This window comes from Stylophora pistillata, chromosome 1 (genome assembly GCF_964205215.1).
Source record: "Stylophora pistillata chromosome 1, jaStyPist1.2, whole genome shotgun sequence".
NCBI lineage: Eukaryota > Metazoa > Cnidaria > Anthozoa > Scleractinia > Pocilloporidae > Stylophora > Stylophora pistillata.
Genome location: NC_142519.1, coordinates 27,337,707 through 27,360,157, shown reverse-complemented (window position 1 = coordinate 27,360,157; position 22,451 = coordinate 27,337,707). Strand labels below are relative to the sequence as shown.

General features: G+C 38.4%; 3 protein-coding genes and 1 pseudogene across 3 annotated transcripts; 1 reads left to right on the top strand and 3 right to left on the bottom strand.

Annotated features, from left to right (window-relative positions):
* LOC148741918 (core alpha-(1,3)-fucosyltransferase-like) lies at window positions 1-2,425 on the bottom strand. Its single transcript, XM_088747017.1, has one exon. It carries the CDS (start codon window positions 1,225-1,227, stop codon window positions 10-12), a length of 1,218 nt encoding a protein of 405 aa, XP_088603143.1. The 5' UTR covers window positions 1,228-2,425; the 3' UTR covers window positions 1-9.
* A 144-nt stretch (window positions 2,426-2,569) lies between these two features.
* On the bottom strand, window positions 2,570-21,599 carry LOC111324841 (uncharacterized). Its single transcript, XM_088747016.1, has 12 exons — window positions 20,050-21,599; window positions 16,590-17,602; window positions 9,092-9,349; window positions 7,831-8,021; window positions 7,650-7,704; window positions 5,520-5,580; window positions 4,989-5,087; window positions 4,632-4,778; window positions 4,417-4,535; window positions 4,146-4,304; window positions 3,922-4,037; window positions 2,570-2,779 (listed from the first exon to the last, which is right to left on the bottom strand). The coding sequence occupies exons 1-12, from the start codon at window positions 21,123-21,125 to the stop codon at window positions 2,717-2,719; spliced, it is 3,357 nt and encodes a 1,118-aa protein (XP_088603142.1). The 5' UTR covers window positions 21,126-21,599; the 3' UTR covers window positions 2,570-2,716.
* LOC148741917 (uncharacterized) lies at window positions 9,760-12,489 on the top strand. Its single transcript, XM_088734493.1, has 5 exons — window positions 9,760-10,060; window positions 10,124-10,248; window positions 10,719-10,838; window positions 11,129-11,264; window positions 11,948-12,489. The coding sequence occupies exons 1-5, from the start codon at window positions 9,760-9,762 to the stop codon at window positions 12,487-12,489; spliced, it is 1,224 nt and encodes a 407-aa protein (XP_088590619.1).
* On the bottom strand, window positions 12,552-14,526 carry LOC148741916 (uncharacterized; annotated as a pseudogene).
* Window positions 21,600-22,451: the final 852 nt, after the last annotated feature.

The window sequence follows — 22,451 nt, the reverse complement described above, 5'->3', positions numbered from 1 at the left end:
TGGTGTGGTTCACCTAATACGCGAAGACTCTTTTTTTAACAAGCCAAGTTTTTTGCACTTTTTTTTGTCCCAAAAGATCCTCATATCTTCGTAAGCCCTTGGAATGGCGTACAGAGTTTGGTTGTGAAGTTGCTTGCACAGTACACAGGCACGGTTCGTTGCTACACGTTTATGAAATTTCTTCCAAGCGAAGTATTCTCTGTAGGCGGTGTCATTTCCGTCTAAGTAAAGCAAATACTGAGCAAGATGTTTGGGAGAATCAAAATCTCGAACATCAATGTAGGAATTTGGAATAGCGAGGTCCTTGTAATCGGCTCCGCCCATAACGATAGGTACAATATCATTGTCAATCGCATTTTCCCAATATTTTTCAGTCATGTAATCAGGACAGTTACCGTTTTCAAACGCCAAATAAAACTTGTGTCGCCTTAGCAACGCGTGGCAGACAGGTGAACCACGTTTCCAAGGACAACGTAAATGGCCGCATAAACCATATATGGAAACATCGATGTAGTTTTGTAATTCCATAACGTAGTCATATCGTTCAGTAGCCTGACAGTTGCTAACCAACCAAGCAACTTGTCTATCTTTTCCAGCTGTGAGATATTTAGCTGTGGGATATTTCTCAGAGGGCTTTTCTAAAGTTATATACTTTCCGTAAGGTGTATACACTTCTGAGTCCCGGCTGTAAGACATCGTCCAGTTAAAAATACCAGCAAACCCATTGATGTCCATAGGTACGTGCTGTGGATTTTCCAGAACAAAATAGAACCATATCTGTTCCGACGATATGCGACTCGGAAGAAATTTAGGCATGTCGCGTGCATGAAAACCAACAGCATCCGCTTCTAATATCCTACTCCTGTTATACGTCACTAGACAACTAGAAACCGCGCAGTTCATAAACGTCGTGTGTCCCTCTTCAAATGGCAGACGAGTGGGTCCTAAGGAGGGATCATTCACCCATTTTTGTCCAAAATATGGGGTGTAAAGCAATATCAGCTTTTTCCTTGATTCCTCTCCTTGATCAGCCTGTCTCACGACTCGCTGTGCAACAGTGAAGTTTACAAAATACGTCTCTCGGAAAAATAACATATTTTTAAACACTGCGCAGTAGAAGACAAAACTAATTGCGATAAATAAGAGAAGCAATTGAGAACCTGAATTTTGTCGAGAGAACATATTTCTCAAATGTCTCCAAACTCGTTTTGTCCATCTAGGAAGCATGAAGGACTAAATTAGCGTCAAGTGAACAAAGGGATGATGGGTTCCTTAATTGAACCCTTAAAAGCTGCTTGTTCGAGCGAACACGACAATATCAAAATGGCAGCAGGTTCATAGCAGGTTCACACAACTGGTTATAACAACCCGGAATCGACATTCACACCATGGACAGAGAAAATCCGACCAAAATACCAAAATTTAGTACCTTGGCACTTGGTAGAACACAATTCGATTCCTTTTATCTCTTAAATCTATGATTAAATCTAGTTTCACGGAATCTGGTTAAGGAAAACGATCTCTGAATCAGTGGTAAAACTGTCACCAGTGGTATTTGAATTTGACGGATCGATCTATTGATCTAAGCAACAAGCAAACAACTCAATAAATAATTGTTTAACTTGCCTATAATCCGAAAAAAAAACCTAGCACTAATGAATTTAAAAAAAAAAACAAATATATCGCCCAGCTCTCAGTTTAGACGTGGAACTATTGATGGACATGACAAAGGATTCATGATCTGTCTGCTTTTCGGACTCCATGCTAAATCACTCACGAGTGAAGATACTCCTTACCTTTAACAAAGGTTGACCGGCTCGATTCTTGGATCTGATTACTCAAAAAAAATTTTTGCTAGTCCAGGCCGGGTTTTATAAAGTACTTTGACTTAGTGCTTTGGTGGGCCTTGCCAAACGTTCTACTAATTATATCTTCATTCTTTAGAGCTCTTTTGCAACAACTTATAGCTCAAGCCTGCATCTACCCTGATACAAGCGTCTATAAAGTCCGACAAGTCAGAGTCATGCTTGACTTTTGATCTCGGACAGTTTGGGGCCAGCTGCCTCTCGAAATACCGTGCATGTTCAGTAATCCACGGATCCACGCCACAAATCTTGTAACTAAGGTAGAGTGTCCTATTGGTTAGTAGGAGGCACACTCCTGAATCACCGTCATGGCGTCGGAGTAAAGAGCTTGGTCTGTAACAACTGACTTCACTTTCCTCCTTTGCATTCCAGTGTATCAAACGTTTTGAATGTTGGAAAAGTAGTAAGGCTCACTAGCCATATTTTAAACATTTTTGCAGTTTTTTGAAGGAATTATTATCCCTCTCACATATGCTGGAGATGAGAGTAATATCGTGTAACTGAAACCACGCTCTCTCTAACACCATACCCTTGTAATTTCTTGATTCCTTTATCCTGAGAAATTCGATGCAATACCGAGCACTCTAGCTGTTCTTTGATCGGCCCAACAAAAAAAGGAAATCGTGGGAAACTGAAAGGGAGATTTAACAATCAGATCGCTGGCACAGGCGAAAAGCAATTTGATACAGTTTACAAAGATGAAGTACCTATTAAGGAAATAATTTATTGCTGAGCGTAAAACAGAATGCGTAGAAATAACCCATTTTATAAATTCTACATTTTCTCAATAAATAGTTATTTCGGTCTTTTGTATCACCAATTTCCTCATTTGCAAGCCTGCAGGGAATAACTCATCCATAATCAGATTTTATCCAAAGTACTCGGGCAAATTCCTGGTTTTCTCCTTTTAAAGCCTAAGCAAGGGAAAAAGAAAATCAAGCTTTAATTTTATGAAGACTCGACATTTTCAACAATATTCTAAACGTCTTTGTCCTTTGTAACATGCATAATTCATGCTGCCATTATGGCAAACACTTTGCCTCGGTCGATATTTGCTAATCAAATGTATTATATATATTTTAAAAAGCCTTGAATATGAACTAGTATCGCAGAGGTCAGTGGTTCGAATCCCGTACAGGCCTGATTTTTTTCAGGTCTGATTTTTGCTATCGCATAAATAGCGCTATCTACTGCGAAAGATCGTGCATCATACGTATTTAATACCGCAGTTCAAAAATATATGAACTTCATATATTCATTGTATATGAATCACTCAGTTAGAAAAAAAGGTCATTATTATGCCAGAGGCAATGCAACCTGCTCGTACGTTTGCTTGGGGCTAAAAGAGGTTATACCAGAGAAGATCCATGGATTAAAGGCCTTTCAACCAATTATCAGTGAGCAATTATACCAACTTATCACTTACTAAAAAAAAAAAGGTCCATATCCAGATTGTACTTGGGGAAATTTTAGCTTTTAAGATCAATACTACAATTTAATTTCTATAATACTACGAAAACGTTAGGCTTCTAAATGATCGAAAACAGGAAAACCTTTCTTTTCCGCACCCTGTTTCGAGTGATATACACCCATACAGCCCGAACGTACAGAGTACCGTAAAAAATTATTTCGTGGAGGACATGATTAAAACAAAACGCATGGATTACTCGTAGATGGTCAAATGTATTATTGTGAAAAGGTTTGAGACTGCAGTCATCTCTGGCTCGCTCATTTACAGTGTGTACGAAAACTTTCAAATCATTACAGCCACAACTCAATGAATTCTCCTAAGTCTAAGGAGTGAGTGATTTCCAATACTATAACATGGACCTTTCAAGGACTAATTCGCTTCAACGACTTAAAACTACATTGTTAATTTCCACTAACTGCTAGGGCCCCTATTTTATCACATAGGTTTTCCAGTAATAATAATAATAGTGATGATAAACAATCTTCAAAGAGGAAGCTTCCACCACAGTACGTGGCTTTCAGGGAGGTCCTTACAGTTCAGTTGTAAAGAGACTTTCTAAATGAATCTAGCGTTCTAACGAATTACCTCAAGTTTCTTAACAATGCAAGAGTATTTCCTTTTCGTGACGTCATCATCCACGTCTATAAAGTAATCTGATATCCCAATGTGCACTTCGATGCGCTCCAGCCGCGGGCACGCACCTAACGGACGTAACACAATTTTAATTAAGAGAATTGCGCAATTTTTGGGTAAACAAAATCAGGCGTCTGGAGAAAAAAAAATTCAGATAAATATTCAGTTGTTGTTACCGAATAATTCCTTAATGGCTCCGGGAGAGACTGGGGTAAATGTAAAGGATATAGTTTCCAGGCCTCGCAGTCCACACAGACACATGGCGTGGGCAATTTCTTCGTTGATCGCAATCGTCCGATCAAGTTCCAGCTCTTGGAGCCTCAGGCAACCTTTGACTGAGAAAAGACACAGCAGTGAAGTGACATCTTCATTCCCCACATCATATCATTCGCATGATGAATTCATCACAGAGAGTGTTTAAACTTTAACAAAGTTTACAGTGCTTACCGATATAAATAAGTCCCGCGGACGAGAGACTGGGTCCGCCAACCGACAGATGACGCATATTCGGCCAGCAGTTTGCTATCGTTTCCAGGCTCTTGTCATTGAATCGTCCAGGATGGTCACTATAGGAAAAAGTAAATTTGTGTTGGATGCATGTAATTTTTATACAATCACCTTGAGATGCCAAACGAAACAAGATATATTCACGGTGGACTTACCACGGAAACATCGGTGAAACTCTAAGAGTGACAAGCTGTCTACACGCCCATAAAGCCCATAATGCCTCAGGGCAAGCGGGATATGAATCACTAATGTATATTAATGCTTGTAGCTCTTTGCAGTGAGAGCCTGCCAGAGCTAAACACCTAAAATAAAATCAAGGCAAACAGTGAGTATTGTTACTTATTCTTTATTTGTTTTTGGTGCTAGTTTGCGTTTTTTCTGTTTAGTAACTCTACTTTACAGTATTAGTCTCCTTTGTTAATTTTTTTTTTCTGATGGTAACACCAGTATGTGTTTTGCAAAGCTTTCAGGTTTTTACTTCGTTATGGTCATGCGTATTCTACACAACGTACCTGTCTGATATAAATACACCGCAGTCCTCGACGTGCAGGCTCGACAAGCTTGAACCAGCAGCCCTCAAAAGACACTCCATCCCTCTCTCGAAATGACACCTAAAAAATTAAGCATATGAAACGTTGGCAAAAAATTGGAGATATAAGCTTAATCAAAGTAAACAGGGCGAATAAACAGTGTTACCATATTGATTGTATAAATATTATCAAAAAGTGTGTTCGCATTACCATCGTCATGATGAATAAAACGTCCACGCATTTATCGCTCGTTGTATAGAATTCAAGGAACATGAGAAAAATTACTCTTTTCTCCCTACTCAAACAACTAAGAGAAGAAAATCCCCCGTTCACTTTTACCAAGCTTTAAAAGGCGTGCAGTGCAACGTTAAGGTTCTTGAGAGGAGTTGCAAAACGAGGTGATGGAGCTGTAAAAGGCTATGATATAACTATAACGGTATGATTAAAATTAGATACATGAACGATAGAAAGATGAGGCTAACGGAATAACTGCTAACTTCGTAAAGGCCTCACCGCAAATCCTCTGATGTATTTAAAGCATTAGATTTGTCTCTTGATCTTATTTTCCTCAGCCCTAAAAGTTCACAACACGTCCTCACTTTAGAAATCGTTTGAACAATTGAAAAAAACTTAAATGGATGGCAAACATTCCGCCTAATCATCAACGACTAAGAGTTAGTTTCTTATTAAATCAATGATGGCTAAACTCAAGGTACATGGCTGCCTCAATCAACAATTTCACAACTTAGTCTCGATAATGGCCTTCAACTTTCCCTCCAAAGCCATCTCCTCCACCTACCTATTCATCTATGCTTTTAGTAAGTCACATGCAGCGTACACGAACTGACAGTAAGGACTTTACGAACCAGAACGCGACGCAGCCTGAAACGTCACCGGAAGTAATTTGTTCCCAAAGTGCTTCACTGCGCATGCTTCGCGCTAAACTGCAACGCGTCTTCTTCACGTTTAGAACACGAGGTTGACAATTGCAGCGTTTCCAGTAAACGTGAGTAGTTTCTATTAAATTTCAACTAAAATTAAGTTTTCTTTTGCTACCTTATAGGTAAAACTGTTTTTCTGAGTCCATGAAAGTGTTATTTATTGTAAAAAATACCAAACAAACATTTTAATTTGCCTTTTACTGCAGGTCAATCGGTTACAGCTACGATGAATGGACAACACGCAGACCCACCGAGTTCGATACCAAAGTCGAAAACTGGCAAGTAAGTCCAATTTAGTTTATTAGAAGATTCAATTTCCTGCCCTGCTTAACTATACGATGAAAGTGAGTTTAAATTGTATATTTATGTTTTTCATTGAAAACAAACTAAAACAGACTGTTCTTTTTTCACGCAGTAATGTGATGTAGTGGACAAGCGAGCATGATGTCCTGTGATGCAGAGGTTGTTTCCGAGAATCCGTTCAAAACAAGAAAGGGTTCGTCGCAAAGAAGCGAAGTAGTTTCTACTGAATTTCAACTAGAATTAAATTTTCTTTTGCTACCTTAAAGGAAAAAATGTTTTTCTGAGTTCATTATGTCTGGAATATCAAGAACTTCACCGAGTAAATAAATATCGTTCTTGAAAAACTGAAACTCAGTCTTACACTCATTATCTGACATAGAATCAAGATCGAAGCGACCATACTTCCAATAAGGAGATTCGAGATTTTCAGAAGAATTTAAATCGTACAACAGGGCAAACTCTGTATCAGCAATGCTTCCATCTTGATAGGCAAACAATAAAGCTTCCCTTGCCTCTCTGAATGTTGCCATTTATGACGTGTAACAGCAGCTATAAAACGAAAATATGTTTAGCGGAGTTTAAAGGATTTGCACAGGTCTGTCTCTGTCGTCGCGTTCGCATCCGTAACTTTGTTTTTCCCGCGCTCGTGACGGCGTTCTCGCCCCGGGCTCTTCTCGGTTTCGGTGTTTTCAAACCGAGTCGCGTTCTGGTTCGTAAAGTTCCTAGTTCCTTTACGAGACGAGGAAAAATGATTGATTCATTGGAGACCCAACATCAGCTTGTTGTTCAATGTCATGGAATAATATTCTACCGATCCGACACGTTTCATGTCCATGAAATGTAATATAGAATTTGAAATGATTGAGAAAAGAAGGAAAAAAAGTATGATTTCAGACCCTAACCAACTTGTGATTGCATTACAAGGAAAACAAGAAGCTTGTCAAGAGTCTATAGACTTTATCAAACAACATACATGAGTTACATCCCCATCTTTCATTCACATTTACTCCACATTTCATTTTTCCCTGACTTTTTTTAAAGACATAACTTTTCCCTTCCTCAAGAGAAATTTCCTGACTTTCCCTGAACTAGATACAATGAATACATGAAAGTTCATATATTCCCTGAACTCGAAGAAATTTTTTCCCTGACTATTTCTTGATCTGTGGCAACCATGGAGGTATTCCTGTACTTAAAAAACAGCAAGAAGAAACAAAAAAGTGTTTGATGATTCTCTTATCTTCAAAAAAAACACCATCAGCCTGGCGACAGCAATAATTCTTTAAACGCTGTCAGAATCGTTTTGATAGTAAACAATACGTTTAGCGTGTAGGTTGACTATGTGAGGACAAAAGCATCTACCATCAGCCCCTTTTTTTAACGCGATTTTTAAACAGACCTTTGAGCTTTAGGAATTGCGTGGAGCTGCATCTCCTAGAAATTACCTGAAGAGCCTGCAACAAAAACAACTAAATTAATCTTTTTTCCCACTTTGTACCATGCAGACGTTTCCTCGACAAAAATGAAATGAAATCAGTGAAATTGTTACAAAACTAACAAAACCCTTGCAGGGCACTCACCATATTATTCAGCGATATCCCGTGTAAGGTCACGCTTTTCCAAAGCGCAGGATGTTCACTCAGTGCACGCCATTCACGGCACACTCGAGCTAGGCCGCAGAGCTCAACTGGATTTAGAAACTGAAATATAAGTAGCAAGGCGGATCTCTTACGCTGGCCTATGTTTTGCTTGGACCGTTGAGGAAAATCACCTTTCAGAAAAAAAGTAGTACTTTATTTAATCTGAAGTAAAATCATCTTATTGATAGACATCAGAACGAGTGAATTAAAACCCCAGAAGGGAACATCGTTCCATTAAACAACATAGAATTCTCAGAGCCATAATTGTGCATGAGAAATGTATAGAGGATAGAGTGGAGAATTGGTGTGGAGATCTTGGAAGTGGAAGGGTTAATTAGCAGGAAAGCGGCCACTAAGCTCGGGAAAACGCGACTAATCAATTAATAATTGGGATTACCTTTGCACCTGATTGGCTCAGAGCGTGGAGCGAGTTTTCATGAAACAAAAAATCGATTTTTGATGGCTTACTTCCAGCATCGGTGGGAAATTGTTCGCCACTTTTGCTGCAATCGCTGATATCCTCGGCTTTACCTTGCAAAGGCACGGCCAAGTCTGGTTATATGGTCGATTGACTGTCGATGAATGAAAGCGCTTAAACGGCCCAGATTCGCCGTATAATTTCTTAGATAAGATTGATACAAATCAAAAAACACAACCAAGTTGAAGTAAAGCACAATTCTAACCAAACTATACGGTTTCCAACATGAAACAAAAAACAACAACAACAAAAAGCACATCGCAAACTCGAGGCAGCCAGTCTCTATAAACTGATTCTTTAACTCCTTGTTGCCATAGCAGGCAGCGTAAAAGCCTATAATCAAAACCAACATGTGTATTAACCCTTTCACCCCCACGAGTGATGACCAAGGCGGAAGTTCTTATCACAATATCAACACAATATCAAACAGACAAGTGATAAGATTAAAGAGAAATGTCAACAATAGGATTATTAGTTGATCCAGTACAAATTCTCCAAACTAACATCATAAGAATTGTATGGCAGACAGTAAGGAGAATTACTAAGGAGATCTTGAGAGTGTAAGGCCGAGGTTAAGGAGACTTTGCAACATCAAGCATAACGGGATAGGACCAACGGAACACAGAGCTGGGGTTGTATAATCAAACCAAATGCCGGATATTCTACGAAAAAATATATCTCTCTGCTTGTTTACACGTTGTGGTGAATGTTTATTTACTTTACCTCTGATCCTTTGCTCGATTCCTTTCCTTGGTGTGGAAGTCTTAATGGATGGCGACAAATGAACCCATTCAAAAGATTCATTTACTAATCCGCTCTCATCCTCTACGTCACTATTCAAGGGAGTTACAGATCTGAAACTGTTGGAGACGCTACTCACAGTTCCAACTGAACTACTTCGTTTTCTTGTTCCTCCCAGGCAGAGCTTCTGCCTTAAACGCTCCTTTTTGGAGTCTCGAGTATCATTGACTTTTGGTGACCCTGGTTAAACACAACAAACACTTAGTAAATTTAGCCTCGCCCTCCATCCTCAGGAGTGTAGGGATCCTTTGTCGCTTGGAAGTTGTATCTATAAGAAGTCGAAAGGGAGGAGCCGATTTATGGAGCTACTGTACGATGGCCCAGAAGGCTCAAAGCAAATAAAAAATATACTGCAGCAAATTTAAAAAAATAAAAACGCAAAGGAAAAAAAGTTCCGCAACAAATAAAAAATGCAACGCAAACAAAAAATACTGCAGCAATTAAAATATGCAACGCAAACAAAAAAAAGAAAAAAGAAAACGCAAACAAAAAAAATTGAAACGCAACGCCAAGGGAGACTGGGTAATAGTTCTTTCTTAGTTTCCCGCCAACACTCGTTCCATCCTTAGCTTGTTCTCCTTTCCGAAACCATGTTTTGCAGCGAATGTGGAAAGTCTTTGCCACAGTTGGCAAAATTTTGTTCGAATTGCGGTTCTAAATCGACATCTCCTACTAAGGCTTCTACCATCGGATTTTCCGAATTTAGAAAAAGGAATGAAGAAGAAAGAAGAGGAAAGTTTGAGCCCAAAGGGAAGAAACCCAAAGTGACTACTGCTAGTAAGAAGAAGGATGTTATTGTCAATATAGGAGTAATGAAATACTGTAATGGTGAACTTAAAAAGTGTAGAGGGAATACATTGCCAATTACTATTACCACAGATGCAAGTGCAAGTCAGATAACGGAGAAAGCAGTCACTAAACATACAAGTCACGATAAAAGCCTGCATGATGGATGAGAGTATGTTCCTCTTTACCCCGACGGTAGCGAGATAGTCAATATACCAGGATCTAATGAGCCCTTCGTATTGGAGAAATACAGAGAAGAAGTTGGAAGGCAGTACAAGAGAATAACATTATCAGTACAAAATCAGATTTTCTGTTTTCCGAAATGCCCAAGATGTTGAACGTGGAAAGCGAACCAGAAACTTCCAGTGATGATGAAGAGTTGCAGAAGAGCATTTATGATAGCTCAGCTAAAGTAAGTGGTTAAAGTATATTGTTTTACATATAAATAAAAAAGAAGTGGTGACATTTAGGGTAAAAACGTAGGGGCATTTTAGACGTTAACTTCATTACCTGAAAGATTTCATTACTTTAGGTGCCGATTATTGAGTAGTTTTAGTGACGACGGTCTTTATTCGTATACTTTTCTTTTGTCCTGTGGCGGGATGTCAAAATCATAATTAAAACTTTGCTAATGCACTCACTTATCTATGCCAAGCCCACAGGGGGTGGGGGTCGGGCAAAGGGTTAGCATTCTTTTTTACAGGGAGAGGATTTTTTGACAGAAATTATAAGCTAATGTGAGTTTATGAATTCTCATTCTCAGGGTCATTCATCCAACTTAAGAAAAACTGAGCCCAATGTTTGTTGTGCAATTTGTTTGGAGGAAATATCTAAAGATGAAATTGCTGCCAAGCCAAATAGTTGTGGAGATGTCTTTTATGAGGTTTGTCTCGCAGAGTGGTTAGTCAATTGTGATTCCACTGCAAAATGCCCTGTCTGCCAGAAAGTCTTCACCTCAAGTGCAAGCACCTCCATTGCAAACAATACAAACATGAGCAGTTCAAACCAAAGCCAGAAAGATTATTTAAACCCCAAATGCCAGCACCTCCATTGCAAACAATGCAAGCATGAGCAGTTCAAACCAAAGCTAAGTTTATCAGACATCCAGTGGCCTTGACTATATGTATGTTAACAGACAGTATGGGGACATACTCTATGTTTCTGATGATTCAGATGGAGAGGAAAGTTATGAAAGTATTATACACATTCCTGAGGAGACTGAAGCTGGCACAACAAACACATTTACCAAAGATCTTCAAATGCTGTGTGAATGCAAAGCACTTGAATTGGAAGAGAAATCTTACATCAGGTTTGATTTGATAAATTTCTCAATTTTGGAGGTTACTGATTGGGGGCGGGCTGTTGTGGGGGGCTAGTGCAGGACTTTAAAAACAGCTCTATTATATTGATGAATTTTGTTTAATGAAGTTAATGTTTGAAATGAAATGGTCCGAACTGAACTTCGGTAGATATGTGTATTAGTACATTAGGTGGACCGTCGCAGTGAATAAACAATCTGGGTGATTAATGGGAAGCCCGAAAATATTTTCAGGTCTTTCAACATTCTATTACAATTTCCTAGATTGTTCATTCGCTGTGATGGTCCACCTACTATACTAATACATGAAGTTAAGAATCTCATTAGAATCTCATTTTATTCATGTATTTCAGTTTGGCAAATCAATTTTACATGGTTGAACACTCTTGCAATACAACTTATAAACAGCGACAGAAGTCATTTTGCTTATTTTTAAATAAATAGTTATGTACATACTTTCAGTTGAAACATGTGTACCCTGTTTGTTGAGCTACTGTTTCAAATCCCTCAAAACAGTGCCTTTCTTACTTACAACACTCACTTTCTAGTTAGAAACTACCAGTAATGTCCTGTTATTTTTCTCAGGTTCAAAGTAAGAAGAAGCTCTTTATGGGAAGACACAAAGATGAAATGTGACAGGGTAAAGAAGGAAGATCTTAATAAAAATAGTTAAGTAAAAGTGCAATTTGTGGGTGAGGCTGGGGTTGACCAGGGAGGGCCCAAAAGAGAATTCTTTTCCTTAATCCATAAAGCATTATATTCATCTTTGTTTGTTGGGGAAGAAGGAAATGGTAAAATCTTTGCACATAATCTAATTGCACTTCAGCAAAATGATTACTTCAAGTATGGTTTATGTTGTGGTTTGGCCATTGTTAATGGTAGTGGGGGTCCCCAGTTTTTCTGTCCACCAGTTGTGGACTATCTTTTACATGGTGATGTTAAGCATGTTAAGAGCAATATTGACCCAAAGTTATTTGAAGAGAAAGCTAACTCTTATTTCAGTGAATCATTTCATGATATGGGCTATACCAAAGCAATAGTCTTTTCCAATAAGGCCGAGTTTTTAACAGCCGCCACAATCCATTACACTTTAACACCTTCTCTTGGTGAAATGAATCAGTTTATTGATGGGTTAAACGCAGTTGGGGTTTTACACATGCTGAGGAATCACCCCATTGAGGCAAGGAATATATTTGAATTTTCTAGTAATACTTAAACTGCAGAATTAATAGATGGCCTATTTACTGTCAAGTTAGCTCCTGAAGGAAGCAACAAAAGTGAAAAAGAAAAGACCATTCTTTTTTATTGGAACCAATTGTTGGGAGACATTGGACAAGGTCTTGTTAAGAGTGAGGTCTATGATAGTAGTACTGATTCCTATGTTACAGTAAATATTTCTCTTGAAGGTATATTAGCATTTTTAACAGGGAGTAGGAGTATCCCTCCATTAGGTTTACATCCCAGGCCTTCAATTGGGAAGGCCTGGGAATAAAAAGCTCTACGTTAGCACTTGCTCTAATGTACTGTATATTACAGTTACAGACAATCTGTTATCTAGTTATGGGTCATTTACAGGAGATTTCATATTTTGCATGCTTAACTCTCCAGGTTTTGGCATTGTTTAGAAGAAAGTTTACAATCATAGTCATGTGTTTTACTTTACAGAATGCATAAACACTTTTTAGCAGGTGGAGCAACTTTGCTATTAGTAAACTAATCAAGTTGCAGTTTTAAAAATGTTACCTTTGATAGGTTTGACAGTTCTGAAGTAAATGATTAGAGTGGTTTTCATAAACAATTGAAACAGGCATTAAAATAATACACAGAAGTGATTACTATACCATTGTTTCCTTTTGAAGTTATTGACATATGCACATACTACTTGATACAAGTTTCATGTATTTCTGAAAACTACTCTACTATTAAATGCAAGCAGATAATGACATTGTATGATTTTGTAAGAGCTCAAATAATATATACCCATGAAATTCCTTATAATTATAGTCCTATAAGCTTTTCTATTTTTATTTCAACTATTATTAATAACTATTTGACTTAAAGTGCTATAATTTCTTTCACAGTTGAAATTTATCATGCATTTGTAGATTACATTTAATTGTTTTGGGAATACTGTTCCATGGGTTTATATATTGCACTCTATGACAATTATGTCACATGTTACAGTTAAGTTGGGGTTGCACAAAGTTTATAATTTTACAAATAATACAATGTAGTACATGTTATCCGTTTGTAAATTAACAAGCCTTGATGTTTATAAAGAATTATCAGTTTTGTATTTGATAATTAAATTGATTACTTGATACATGTGCTTGCTTATTTATAGTCATGCAGTCATATTTTTTCTTAAGTTAAGTTCCATAAACATACAGTCAAGTACCTAATCATAAATTTGAAACTATATCATGACAATTTCCTTTTGCTGTACATCTATAATTCCCTACTAGGGTTCATTTGCAGAGTTACCTGTTAGCAATAATTGATAAGGTTTTAAAGAGATGGAACGCCTCATCAGGAGTGTTTGGGTACTGAAGCATCTCATTATGCGGAACAAAATCAAAATACTCTTGGTATATAGCTGAATCATTGTCATCATCACCATGTACATATACTTCCACAGCATTTATCTTTTCAGCTGGAATTCTCACCTTGCAGTCAATACCATCAGAACGATGAGGTAAGTGGTAAAGTACATTAGGAATGCCAGGCACTGTGCTATACCTTGATGGGCGTATTCAGTGAGTGTTCCAATGATGTTTCACTTTGTCCAATTCATCTTGAAGTACCCTTTCATAGCAAAACCACAAGCATTCCTTGCTAAGCTTAGTGTCCACTAATCCAGTGTTTACTGTGTTACTAAAATGATCTATCCACCAAGATGTTCTTGCTCGTCTTAGAGATGACCACCAACATTCGATTCTTTGATTTGCTGGTGATGTTCCATACCTATGAGATTTTTCACCAGCAAATTCATCATTGCCTTCCTGCCTAAAATATGATTGGATAGCAGCTACAGTGCCATTTTCTGTGCCACAGTCTGTTCTTACAAGAATGGGACATCCAGAGCATTCTCTGACACAACCAAGAAAAAAACACCAATAACTTCTGGTTTATTATTAGACTTAGCTACCTTAAGCCAAAGCACTTTTCGGCTGTAGCCATCTACTGCCCCGTGTATTGGGAACCCAAATGGTTTAAGCTTATCATAACCTTCAAAACCAAACAAAATATGGTATCAATAATGATTAAAGGGATGCATGATTACAATGTTAGTGATAATGACAATATATAATGGTGATGATCAGGAATATGATAATAATTTTGTAAGGCCCTGTTAGAGGAGGGAAGAGGAAGTCTTGATAATCCATAATGTTGCTTGAATTAATAATCAACAATTCTACTCGTGGTGAATAGAGTACTGAAGCATTAACGTCACACTGACACGGCAGTGATTTTTTCTGGAGACAAATGAAATAATAATAATAATAAATCATATTTTAAGAGGACACTCCCATCACGTCAAGTGGTTTTAAGGGAGGTCCTCAGTAACAAAATAACTGAAAGTTTAAAAGCTCAGATATACGCACATTTCAAATTAAAAATATACGAGAAGCTTGTTTGTTTCTAGAGAAATCGTTGTTATGGTCGTCAAGCTGCAGTACTCTAAATCCTTGCTCAAAAGATGCCTATAATCCTTAATCTTAAAATCCTGCCAAGGCTCTCGAGGATGATCGGGGATTATGCAAGGCTGTTTACCGATGAATTACAATCTATATCAATTCAAGTATAATACCGTCGATATGCCAGCAAAAATTGGGACCACAACTTGAATATCTTCGTCTTTTCAGACGCCGTCGTCTTTGTTGAACTCCTTGCGGATTCAACTCTCAAAATGTCGGCAACACGTTGTCTTGAAACATGAACATGATGTTCTATTCGCAATGAATGCCATACTGATCTATATCCCTGAAGTTCCCCGGGTCCTGAACTTAAACTTTGAATTAAGTTCCTCAGCTGTTGATCGTCAACGGATGACCCCCTTCTTCGAAGGCCGTATCCTCTTAGCCGTCGTTTCAAAGTTGCTAAACTTATGACAGTACCATGCTGCTCCTTTAAAAAATCGATAATAACTCTATTTTCATACCCTTGTTGAAAGTAATCTTCTATAATCCTACGCAGATCGCTTTCGTCTATACCCAAAAGCGAGTTCCAGTTTATGCTGTTTTGGCGGGAAACTAAGAACTATTACCCAGTCTTCCTTGGTGTTGCGTTCCAATTTTTTTTGTTTGCGTTGCATATTTTATTTGCTGCAGTATTTTTTGTTTGCGTTGCATTTTTTTATTTGCTGCGGTACTTTTTTTCTTTGCGTTCTGATTTTTTTATTTGCTGCAGTATATTTTTTATTTGCTGCAGTATATTTTTTATTTGCTGCAGTATATTTTTTGTTTGCGTTGAGCCTTCTGAGCCACCGTACTACTGTTTATAACGGACTAACTAAAGATATATTAACGGTGATAAGCATAATGTCAAGTATGTTGCCCGAGAAACGAACTTTCGAATTCGAGTTTTAACAGCTATTGAGGTCAGGGAATATTTAGAGTAATCATAATCTTGAGAGATGAGTTTTTTTTATTTAAATGACTATTTATCACAATTTTCACGCCGTGGTAAAACCACCAAGGAACTTAAAAGAGGGGAAGTACTCTTAAAGAAAAAAGAACTGCAATTACCAAAGTATTATACCAAAAAAAACATCATGTCAAGTGTCCTATTTCTAAACACTTTTCCGCAAGATGAAGTAAACCAACATTAAGGATGACTTAACACTATTTGAAAGACCTATATGTCTGGGCGTTGATAGGACCATAATTGCTTCTTCAAAACCATTGACCCATCCAGGCTCAATCAAAGCGTTTACACCTCAAATTTTTTAAAAAACTTTATGAGCGCTTGTTTATTGGACAAAAGAAAAAGTCGAAATACAGTCAAGCAAGCATCTTCGTAAATTCTCTTTTTTTAAGAAACCGCATGGGTGGGGCAACTCTTCTTGCTAGAAATATCAGACAGACAGACAGATAACCTGTGTAGTTTTGTGTGCACTTTGAAGCGCCACGCGGCGGAGCAGTGAAAATGAACGGTATGAAGTTGTGCGGCTTCGCCGCTTTTCACTTTCAAAGCGTAAATAAAACCACCTTATACGTAAAATGACAGAGAAACTGACAGACAACCTAATTCACTTCACTCAGACCGAGAGAATCAAGCTATATTTTTATTTCAGAAAGTGATCTCGTATCCTACCTGGACCTCTCTTTTCTTTGGTAAACTTCCTCCTAAGCTTGCTGATACTGAACTTACGATCCTTGTTGGTGAGCATAGGAGAATTTCTGAAACTTTCACCAAATCTAGAATCTTGCCGAAGATTACTAGGAACAGTTAATCCTTTCTGATAAATTGACGCCACTGCCGGGGGCTCTCTAGCAGCCGAAACATCTGCTTTCACTGGACCTACACCGACTTCTTCTCCACTAGGGACAGTGGGTAGTCGCCGACCTGACCCTCCGCGGGAAACCCTACGCATGTTTGTTGTATCGCGGGATATATGTGATTCAGATGACGTTATCGACAGTGTTTCGTCAGATTGTGATAATTCACTGTCTGTGCTTAAGGCACGTGTTTTCCTGGTAGCCTGGGGGAGCTTTCTTCTTTTCCCTGAGCCCGTTTTCCGAGCTGGGCGTTGGACGGAGACATGAGAATCCCTCACGTTCGTTGTTCTCGCATCAGGAACATTGGCAACGGTTCTTACCTCAGGAACGTGGGCTACAAAGGTCTCTGTACATGCCACCCTGGCCATTCGCACCTCCTCAGGCTGAACGACAAGTCCGGCCGAAGATTGGAGACAAAAGTCGATGCTTTCCTCTTTTGGCGCGAAAACTTCGTCCAAATCAACAGCAATAACTTGGCTGTCACGCAAAGCGTCTTTTAAATCCTTCTCCCCATCAACCTCAGACGATTGGGGACATTTTAGATAATCTACAAAGTTCACATCAACCGATGGGTTTAGCTCTGGGCTAACGTGCTGCCAATCATCTTCTAAATCCTCAATATTTGCAGGCTCACTCTGTGCAGTGGCCTCAGTAGACCACTTTCTCTTATCTCGCGTAGAGTCACTCTGCTTGTTGGGGATCGATTTGTTCTTCTTTAATTCCCTTAACTGTTTCTCAAGCATTCTTACATAATCAGCAATTTCGTTCCTAGCTCCAATCTGCTGCTGGTTCGTATCTTCCACAAGTTTATTCATGGCGGTAACAATCCTGTAAAAAAAAAGGGAAAAAAAACTCAGAACAAATATGACCACGAAGTACGTGTAGTCTCTCAATCCTGTTAGCCCATTACTGATGACGCCCCCTCGTTTCATGAGCATGAAGAGTATTAATGTTGTTTCTCTGGGAAGCCCAGCGCAAGTTACCTCTCAGCTTTAAGCCATCACATTAGGCACTGTGATAGTTAACTGTCTTGTCCAAGAACATCCCTCGTTAATAGGGTGCTTATAGCCTTAATTCCATGAGCTGTAAGCCAGTAAAGAAATATTCGTATCATTTAGAAACTGAGTACGCTCAGAATAGAGTTTAGATATCCAGAAGCCCAACATCTCTTTGCTTTTGACGTAACCCCTTACCTATTACCAAATGTACTTGGGCAAAATGTATGATATAGACACCCTATAAAAAAAACTGATCAAACAGCTTAGCTATTCTTACAAAGGCTGGTTTACATGTGCGACACAAGCCTAAACACAAGCAAAAGGCACAGACCTAAACGCGCCTGTTATGTCGCCGGCTTAAGGGATATGCCATTAACAACAGTCAAGTGGGGCCTTTACTTGAGATAAATTTAACAGTCTAACCTAAGCCATCAATGATAGTACTTTTACTAGGATTCAATGTCTCATATGCGCTTATATGCTTGCGTACGTGTAAACCGGCCCCAGAAATATAAACCAAGGTAATTCAAATGGCCTATCAGTACAACGTAAAATATCACAAGAAACTACCGACGACTTGAAGGAAAAAACTAGCCGATCAACACTCGATTGAAAATTGCTCTAGCACAAGGACGATAAAACGATGCTTACCCTGACTCAGAAAAAGAAACAACAGAACTCTCTTCCTTATGTCAATAAAACCATTACAATCCCGGTCTGATTGAAAACACAGCTAACGCAAAACATTTTCCTCTCAAATTAACCCTTTAACTCCTAGAGGTGACAAGCATCCAGTTTCCCCTCACAGCATCGCTTCTGAATCGAATATTAGGGTCATGAGAATAAAGGATAATAATAATGATAATAATAAACAAATTAACGTGGAGAAACACTTAGCTAGAAGCTAGTTTACAGGTTTTCCACGAAACAACTTAAACAAATAATTCAAATTGAGAATAACGTTGTTAAGAATCCCAACTAACCGAAGGCAAACCAGTTGGCTATATTACAAGCTTGGTCGAGGATCTGAGACTCGGTGCTACCGTGAAACAAATCCAAGTAGTGGCCAGGGCGGGGAGTTGAACCCGGGAGCGACGGATTGCAAGTACGACACGCTGACCCCTCGACCATGCTGCCTTCTTCTGAAGGCAGCATGATCGTAAATTAAAGAAGCCCTTCATTGTTAAACAAATTCGTCTTGATAGTCTCATAGGAAATGTATAGAGAACAGTCCGAAGAATATACATACTGATGTCGGGCGTAAGGAGTTCAAAGAAAATCTAGGCATATTTACAACTGACGTTTTACACTTCAACTATAATGGTTCAGTTTCTCGTTACACTTTTCTGCTTTCAGATGAACAAGCACATATACCACGAAATGCATATTGCAATCGAAAGCTCTTTCAGAGCAGATGTTTCTGCGTTTAAAAAAGGACTTCTAAGATTTACTTTGTCTTTTTGTTTATCCCATCTAGACAGAATGGGTTTCAAAATAATCACTAAAACAGATTAGTTCCGCGATATAAAGTAAATTTTTTCTCTTCGCTATTTGAGGAGATCTGGTTGCAAACCAATTATATACAAAAAAAAATTGTTTCAGCTATTTTAAGGTTTCCTTTAAAAGACATTATAACTTTTCAATTTTAAATTTAAATTTTTTGAAGCTTACTCTGCTGATGAGAAATTCTCCGTTTTCATTTTACGCTGTGTAATATAATGAATCCTTTCGACATTGTTCCTAAAATACTCATCACAAAAGAACCAATTACCCCTCTTTCTTAAGATTTTATTACAGAGTGATGCTTCTATAATAGAGAAACAATTTTGAATCAAAATCTCCGCAGAACTATAATACCATCTGGAAGCGAATGAATCCAATCAACGAAAAGTCCACGATAAACTACGTTAGGCTGTTTTAGGATATTTGTTAGGACATTTTTTAAGGCAGGCGTTCAAACAGAAATTTTATTTCAGTTCAATTGGCAGCTGGGAGCAACTACATTGAAATTATATTGTGTTTTGCTAGGACTTTACCTTTCGGTCGATAGGTTTGGGGAAAAAAAGGCTGTTAAGTAATTTTTTAAAACCGACTGAATCTTTTGTAATACAAGCAACTATTAATATCTCGTTTGCGCCGATATATTTTTTGCAATATTCCATAACAACTACGAAGTAACTCGACAACATCAGTATAGCTGATAGTGTAAATATAGTAGATTAAAATGATATTGGATATTTTTACCAGAGAAAACTAACTTTCAAAGCTTTTACAAACCTTTCCCATTCTTTAAGTTGTGCACTCAAATCGCTGATGACTTTCATGTCTTTGTCATGTCTGGCCTCCAGGGCGCGTATCTCATCTTGAAGTCTTGCGTCCTCCACAATGACTTGTCCTTCGCTTGGAAGGCGCGAAATCTCATTTTGAATTCCAAGTGAGTGACCCGTGTAATTTGAATTGTTGGCATTTTCCTCCTTGGAAAGTAGGAGGTTTTGAAGTTTCTCTGTCAGAGCTTCTATCTCTTGTTCACTCCGGACTACTGCATCCCTAAATGAATATTTCTCGTCTCGTATTTTCTCAAGTTCTTCGTCCTTGTGTTTTATATCTTTTTCAAAGGCAGCCAACTTGTCTTGAGCGGATGATATTTTGGCATCTTTCTCTTTGATATCGGCTGTTAAATCTTTGATATGGCTCTGACAAAGCTCCAACTCCCTTTCTCTATGATCGCTTGTAAGCGAAACCAAACGCCGTTCATTTTCACTCTTATTTAGTTGTTCTTTCAGCTTGTCTCGCTCTTTCATAAGAGCACGCAAGTCTTCTCGCGTTTTCACAGATTCTTCTCTCCTCAAAGAAAGCTGCAACTCTATAATTTTGCTGTCCGGTAACAACACGCTTTCACTCAAGCCATTAGTACCACTGAGTTTACCGTCACAGCTCGACAAAATAGCATTCACTCGTTTTTCTCGCAAACGTAGATCTTTTATATCTCGATAAGCTTTTGCCAAAGCGTCCAGCACTTCCCAGTTGCTTTTTTTGGCTTTCAGCAATTCGTTGTTCAGTCTTACGATGGCAGAATTATCGTTGCGACGAGAAACAAGCGAAGAAGATGGCGAAGCACTGTTCAGACATTTAACCAACGAGATCGCAGAGTCAGCTTCTGTGTCTGATGCTGAGAAGACCGACTCCTCGGGATATTCCATGCTAAGGCTCTCATATAGTCCGTTTTCATCCCCAGTTAAATCTTCTGACAGCCCCAACGAGGAACATAATAAATCACTGTGGAACAATATCGAGTTATTCGCGGAAGGCTCCTCAGTTTCTTGTGTAACCAGAATCATACCGTTTTCGCACATTGAGCCGTCCACGCAATATTTTCAAATCATTTCGTGTCTGCTAGCACACGTTCATTTGCTCGCTCTGTGAACGTCACAGAGACAAATCTCTGTGACACAAATGTTGCACGTGCAAGAAAATGGCGCCTTAAAATTATCAGCGTTTTGGATTTTTGGAACCTATGCTCCGGGTTCACATCGAAAGCCATTTGTACTAAATATGTGCTTAGCTCATATGGGCTCAAATTATTCATAAAGCAGCAGAGTTTGTATTTGTTGACTTTAAACAAACTGCATACCACCCGAACACACTGAAAACCTTAGCAACATTGTTAATTTTAACAACGCGCCAAAAACCCGAACGTTTGTAAAAGGCGTGAAAACGTTTTTATTGTCTTTTTAATTTAATGTCAAACCGACTGACAACTGCTAATGAAGTGTTTGCTTTTCAAGCGTTAGATGAAAACTTAATCGTATTAATAAGAGGCTTAACTAATTCTACGATACAACTTAAAGAATATTAACCAGGAGCGTTAGTTGTCGCTAGACGACTTTTTGCTCTCGTAAAATATAAATCAATCTGTCTTCCTTACTTAGCATAACTGAGAAGTTTAAGTAAAACTCATTTAACCCTTTAACTACCAGAAGTGATTAACATACAAATTCTCCCAATAATATCCTACGTCATTCAGCAAACAGAACACTCAAACTTACCAGAAAGAAGTTTTTAAGTTGATCTAAGGACAAATTCTGTCAACTAATTTACAAGGAAATGTATAGGAGGTAGAGGACAAAACACTTCAAAAAACATGTTTGTTTCTTAAAATAGGAAAAAGGATAAAATAATGTGAACAGCAATCCATCAAAAACACCTGATCATTGTGAGCTAAAGGCGTTGGTCAATGGACTGAGCCTGTTTGCACACCTGCCTTATCACATCGATCGAATAGTTTGCGTACGAGCGTAACTCAACTCAGTTGACACGATTTCAGCAAAAATGATGCATATATGCTTGATTGGTACTGCGCTGAAGGGACTAAAAATCCCTCTTAGAGACTCCAACTTATTTTCCACCATCAAAAACCGGCGTCTAATTTGCAACATCGATTCAACAAAAATTCGGAGGTATATTCGTTGGAAAGCACTTGTTTTGAAGTTTGTGGCAATTTCTGCCGACTAGCTCCCCGTCCATTTTGCAATAAAACGGATTGAGAAAACGCGATTTAATATCTTGGTATATAGGGTCTATTTCGATTTCATTATACTTTTTTTTTTCCTTTGGCGAGTTGAAAAAGTCCCAACAGCTACCCAACGTTAACACAACATTTGCAGATATTTGACAAAAAA